The following is a 6,847-nucleotide window of genomic DNA, read 5'->3' as shown; positions in this document are numbered from 1 at the left end:
GTGGAATTAAGAAATAGTCAGAAGACAGAGTTACCATGATTTTGGTGACTCCCTGGACATGAGGGTAAAAGAGATGCAGAACTATAAATATGTCTTATTTTCTAATCTGGCTGAATTTATCTAAGAAAAAAATGAGAATCAAAACAGAAGAAAATGTTTGAGCATAATGTTTATGTAAATCCTGTGACCACATCTTACAATAGATACACTACTACAAGACTGGTCCTTCACTACCATCCCCCATGTGGGTTATTGCAGCCCCCTCCTAACTCATCTCCCTGCTTCCCCTCTTGTCCTCACTACTGTATTTTGGGTTCTTATTTCACACCACCTTTCAGACATTTTACTCACTGCCTGCAACATAAGAAAACATCATTAATTGATTTTGAAAGATTCAACGCCCTGGGTGTAAATTCAAGAGTCCCTAAAAGACCCAAGTGTTCTATGTAGATGGCTCCATACTTGGAGCTGGACGGGTACCAGTAACTAAATAAGACAGGTGCCCTGGAATCAAGGAGTCTATGAAGGGAAAAGAAGTCAAATTATGGAATATAAAATAAAATATAAGTATAGGGAAAATAGAGAGCATTACATTAGAAATATTTAACTTTGCTTAAAAAATAATGCATCATTTTTCATAGATGGGACAAACTAGCTCAGTCCGAAAGGTTCAGGAGTTAGGTGGTCAAAAATTTGACCAAGCCACAGCGGGCACAGTTTTCGGGACCTCCTGCAGGTTACTGCAGGTAGTCATCTCATAGAGTTAGGTATTTACTGAATGCTTCAGTAAATCGAAAAAAGCTGGTACAGACACTGATTATGTTAGATAGCTTACCAAATATTTATAGCAATAATGAAAAATCACACAATCTTCTCTCTCCTATTTATTTTAAAGCCCTCATAATGTTGTTTTCCCATCCTCACATTCTTGTATGGAAACCTTGAGACTTAGTATACTGTACCTCTTGTCTAATTCATTCGTTCTTATATAAATACCTGTGACTAAAGATAAATTCTATCCATGGCAAGCACAGAGACTTAACACGTAAACAAACTAGGTGATGAATGAACTCTAGATAGTTTCTATGTTACATTCTTTGAGGTTAAGAAATGGTGTTTAATAATGTCATATTTAGTATCCTCAGATTTCATATGTAGATAAAGATCAACGTTAAGACGAGGAATGTCTTTTTAATTGAATTAATTGGAGTGATATTGGTTAATAAAATGCTTTATTTTATTTCAGGTGTACAATACCATAATACACCATGTGTATATTGTATTGTGTGTTTACCACCCCAAGTCAAGTCTCCTTCCATCACCATTTATCCCCTTTTCCCTTCTTCTACCTCGTTTCATTTCCCTTTCCCTCTGGCAATCACCATACTCTTGTCTCTGTCCAGGAGTCATTTTCTTCTTTGCTTCATCCCTTCGCCCATCTTAACACAGCATTTCCCTATGGGGAGTTTTCTCCACTCTCCAAATATGGAGAGGCTGGGAGGAAAGTGAGGAGGAGTGGCCAGGGGCCAGTGCTCCTCAGACCATAGTCCATAGAGACCATCTTCACTGCAGCACTAAACCAACCGGAGGTGGCCTCGGTTGTTTTCTAAGTTATTACTCGGTGAACAGATTACTGAGTTATATATGCAACATGTCCTGGAGAGAAGATGCTGTCACATTGAAGAAGAAGCTATTTCTTACCCAAGGTACACTGATAGATTTACAAGTGAGGTATAAGCCTCAGGAAAAATAGGAATTTGTTACTTGAATAATTTAAACCAAGGGTATATATTACATAGATCATATCTTTATAAAAGAAGCAACACAGTGATTGCTCCATATGATGATGAAGTAAGCAGTCATTATTTTACCCTACTTATTTTATGGTAGTGATTATTTTTCATCTCAAATATTGCCATCAAAGAAAATACTTTCTTCTAGTCAGACTTATTTATCAGATGAATTTCCTGAAATTAACATATACAGAACCTACAAGTAATCAAATCAGCCTTTCATTTTTATAATAGTGAATGAGGTATAAAACAGACATAAAATTACCTTGCTGTTGTGAAGTGTTGTATTTTTTAATTTTATTAACATTGTTCAGGATATTAAATTCAAAATAATGTTTTCTGTTGAATGTTCTATGAAGCCCATTGAACTCTAATTAAAATTACAGACTCTGCAATAATGGTGGATGTATGCTCAGGCCAGTGATGCCGTTGCCGAGGGCAGGAGGCTGCCTAGCAACCACTGTCCCCGGACCAGTGCTGCACCTCACAGATGCAGGGACACACTGGCCAGATGAGGGGCTTGTGGGAGGCAGGGCTGCTGAGGAAAGTGTCAAGAAGAAAGAGGAAAACTGTTTAAATGAAGCGGATCTAATAGACAGTTGTAACTTGAACAGCACAGGATTGAACTGTAGGGATCCACTTTTATGCAAATTTTTTCAATAAATATATTGGAGAAAAACAGATGTAGATTATGGCATTGCACTGTGGAGCATGAAGTCGGTAGGTCACACTAGCTTCTTGGTATTGGACAAGTTACATAACTTCTCTATACCTCTGCCTCTATGTGAAATGTGAATAATAATGGTACCTATTTAATTCAGAATGTAATAAATGAGATAATGCATGTAAAGTCATTAAGAAGATGTTAGTATATCATAAAGGTTCAAAATTGTCCACAATAAAAAGTAGTTTCATATAATCAGTTCTCTTTACTCTCCATGGCTATGTTAGTACCTGCTGAAATAGAAAAATTAGTAAGGAACTGGCATTCCCATTTTAAAACTGCAAAATACCATTAATTTTGAAAGGAAAGAATAGATTGGTTTCAGAAAAAAATAGGTGGGGTTGTCTCTGGGCATGCTTTTGTATATTAAATAAGATTTGAGTTAGACTTTTCACTTTAATTTTACTTATATTTCTCTAACAAAGTCTGCTTCTCCTCTGTTCTCCAAGTACAGGAAACTGGCAGAAATGAGAGAAAAACTGAAAACAAAAGCCCAAGGAAGGAGAGGCATTGCTGCTGATTTGTGCCCACACAGCACCGACCAGTCTACCAAATTTAAGCTCAGTGTTTTTGCCGAAACGCAATCCTGAACTTTTTCTCCTCTTCTAGATCGAGAAAAGGCTGCTCCGGGACAGATAAAAGATGAGAAAAGTTTAAGAAGAAAGGTAAAAAGAAATAAATTAAAATAATAATGATAAATACACTAAGTATGACAATAATGCTAGTAACAATGCATAGTAGAAGCAAATTTGCCTATTTTAAAGCAGGCAGTTAACATGGGTTATATGACTTGCCCCTCAAAACAATTCCTTGTGTTATGTATTATTATTGCTGTGTATATTTTCAAGCAAGGAATGATAAGCTCTGGTAAGTTAAAATAAGGACATATTACCAGAATATATCTATTTCATTTAAAGTCAATTAATGTCAAGTCCTTTGGTCACCGAGCATTAGAATCTAGTTCATTTTTCCTGACAGATATATTTATGAACCACTAATCCATCTAAGCACCTGATGGGCTGTTGCAATACAAATCTAAATAATGATATAAAGTAATATTGTTTTACGGAACTGTTTTATTCTACTTCATTAAATGTAAAAACTAATAAAATGATTCTGTGATACTGTAAGATTTGGCCAAGTCTCAGAGTAAACGTCACTTCCTTAAGTTGTCCGGTTCTCCGGTGACACCCTGTGCTTCTCCACATGCAGACAGGGCCCGTCCTGGGGTCATGCCTGAGTGATCTGACCTCAGCACTAGTCTGTGAGCTCTGTAAAGACAGAAACTGGGCTCGTACTATTTACCATTAACATCCTCAGTTTCTGACACATTTTGTGTTTAATATACACTTAGTATTTCTAAACTACAATATATACCACAAAGTATATATTGATTTACTTGCTGATACATTTATCAAACTTATCTGGGTCACTGGAAATTCAATTCTTTTGGTTGCTGTTGTTTTTTGTAAAACATAACTTCTGAGGGAAAAACATATGTTGGCAAGGTGATATAAAATTTTGAGTTTTGAGAAGATACAAAATGGGGAAGTAACTACCCACATGTGAAAAGAGAGGAAATGATAGGAAAGAGAGACCAGAAAAACAGAGATGGAAAGAGAAGACTTAGCGAGTGCACTCAGTCTCAGTTTATAGAACACAGTATTCGAATCTGAAATGTCCCATGTCCTTGATGCCTGCTCTTGAAATTTCTGAGCCACAGCAGAGAATAGCTAGGAGGGAGCTTTTATCTTTAGATTTACACTGTGAAAAATTAATATTAATGTCAGAATAGAGAATTCACTGAACTAAGAAGGGGAGAGTTTGGGATTAATGAGAAGCAAGAAACATAGGGTAGAAATTCAAGTTGTTTTAGTGACTCAGAATTTGTGAGAGGGAAATGGAACTGGGAGTCTTAGAAGATAGGAAGAATGGATTCTGTAGGAAGAAAAGATGAAGTTGGAATCTGGGAAACGGAGGAGAAATTTCAAAGCTTATGACAAAGCAGATCTTGGATAATGTCAGTCTGTGAAAAAGGTCACAGTTCAGCATTAATAAAGGCTGGATGGATATCACAAAAGTGATGTGTAGGACCCACTATAGTGGAGGAGACTGAATTTACTTGGTCTAAAATGCTTAATTATTTAAGGAATTAATTAAATTAAACCTACAGTGCATTTAGCACTGTGTATTCTCATCGTTATTCAAATATAGATATTTAACATTATGCATAATGTATATTATATTCATAATACATATATACATATTTAGATATTGATAAAGTTGTCTGGCTTCAGGTGTGAACTTTTTGATCAAATTTTCTTACACATTTTATTTTCCCTTTTCCTTGTTAAATTATCCCATTAAGGTCTAAATTTACCTAATCACTTGTAAAATTTAGAACATAAGTAAAACTATTAAGATGTTTGGGGGCCAGGGCAGGAAGGAGGACATATTAAAACAAAATCTTACATCTTTATTTCACATTCCAACATTTAAATGAACATATGACTTGCTATAGTATTTACGCACATAAATTTCTGTGACCTACTAAATGGGATATTTTTCATGATGGAGCAAGTCTGTATTTCTTATTTTTCTAATGTGTGTCTAAGTCTCTTTCCCAGGTGGGATGTGGCCCAGGTTGGCCTGAGCTGGAGTCCCAGTGTTGTCTCACTGATGACCTTGCCCTTCGTTTTTCCTGAGGAGAAACATAAAAACAAACATGATAAAAAAAATAAAAAAAAAAAGTCATCCAAACGAATTGTGATTTAGAAGGTGTTGGGCAGAAAACATACCCCAAAAAAGCAGGGAATGGCCTGATCGGGAAGGATAAAAATGTCTCATTAGAGAATGGCACAGGTTACCTAGCGTAGTTCTTATCGTGAGACCGAGCTACATGACAGGCTTTGCTTTTATTTGATTATTATCTGTTTTGCTGTGTTCTTCATTTACCTATATTGTTAATAGGAGCAGCAAAAATACAGTTTAAGATTGTTTTCTGTTTTGCCATTTTGGAATTCCAGGCTATTGGACTTGAAATAGAGTAACAGAAGGTACCAAAGCAACAAATGAAAAACTGGATTATCTGTCCGGTGCCAGTGAACTGAAGGAGCATCTCAACCGAAATTGTTTTGTTCACATATGGAATCTACAGGACAAAATCCCCCACAGGGAAACCACACCACATCGATGGGTTTATTCCTGCTCAGCTTTTCTGATGTTCCTGACCTCCAAGGATTTCTTTTTGGGGTGTTTTTGATCATGTATGTGATTATTCTGATGGGAAATAGCCTCATTATTATAATGATCAAGGTTGATCCTTCCCTTCAGAACCCCATGTATTTTTTTCTTGGGAACTTTTCTTCTTTGGAAATATGTTACGTGTCAGTCACTGTTCCCAGATTGTTAGTAGATCTTGTTAGACAAAGTAGAAATATTTCCTTTCTGGGCTGTGCTACTCAAATGTATTTCTTTCTGGTCTTGGGAGTCACTGAGTGCTTTCTTCTGACTGTAATGGCATATGACAGGTATGTTGCCATTTGCAATCCATTACTCTACCCTCTCATCATGAACAATAGGCTGTGTATCCAACTGGCAGCCGGCTGTTGGATGACTGGAGTTCCAGTGCACATAGGGTTCACCTACCAGATCTTCTCTCTACCCTTCTGTGGATCTCACCAGTTGAATCATTTTTTCTGTGACGTACTTCCAGTACTTAAGCTTACCTGTGGGGACACTTTTTTGATAGAAGTGTTGATTTATGTGCTTACTGTCCTAGTTATCACTATTCCTTTTATATTGATACTTGCATCTTATGTGAAAATAGTCTCCACCATCCTGAAGCTGCCATCAGCAACTGGGCGAGCCAAGGCATTCTCCACTTGCTCGTCCCATCTCATGGTTGTGGCTTTATTCTTTGGATCAGGTATCATTTCATATTTGAGACCAAAGTCCAGTCATTCAACAGGGATGGACAGATTTCTTTCTCTTTTTTACACAGTTGTGACACCGATGTTTAACCCCATGATCTATTGTTTGAGAAACAAAGATTTTATGGTTGCATTGAGAAAATTCCTGTTGAAATGGATTGTTTTATGACTCAAAAATATAACTTCCTAAAATGTGGTTTTCATTTATTGTAGTTTCCAGACATTCTTGTGGTTCTTTTCCAATATTGCTAGGAATCTCAATTATTCTGGATGAGTGATAATCATATTTGTATCTCACATGAAATAAACTGCTGTTATTTTTAAATGGCAAGTGAACTTCAAACTCAGGTCAAGGTATTGAAATATCTGAAATAACACATTAAAGTTGTCAAAGGTTG

General features: G+C 36.4%; 1 protein-coding gene across 1 annotated transcript; it reads left to right on the top strand.

Moving 5' to 3' along the window:
- The first annotated feature begins 5,691 nt into the window (after positions 1-5,691).
- LOC118628956 (olfactory receptor 10AG1-like) lies at positions 5,692-6,618 on the top strand. The gene has a single exon (XM_036260032.1). The coding sequence runs from the start codon at positions 5,710-5,712 to the stop codon at positions 6,616-6,618; it is 909 nt and encodes a 302-aa protein (XP_036115925.1). The 5' UTR covers positions 5,692-5,709.
- The last annotated feature ends 229 nt before the right edge of the window (positions 6,619-6,847 follow it).

This window comes from Molossus molossus, unplaced genomic scaffold (assembly GCF_014108415.1).
Source record: "Molossus molossus isolate mMolMol1 unplaced genomic scaffold, mMolMol1.p scaffold_m16_p_13, whole genome shotgun sequence".
NCBI classification, from domain to species: domain Eukaryota; kingdom Metazoa; phylum Chordata; class Mammalia; order Chiroptera; family Molossidae; genus Molossus; species Molossus molossus.
This window is presented reverse-complemented; position numbering and strand designations above follow the sequence as displayed.

Coding starts and splice junctions, on each gene's coding strand:
- LOC118628956 (XM_036260032.1), top strand. CDS start 5,710: ATGGGTTTATTCCTGCTCAGCTTTTCTGATGTTCCTGACCTCCAAGGA.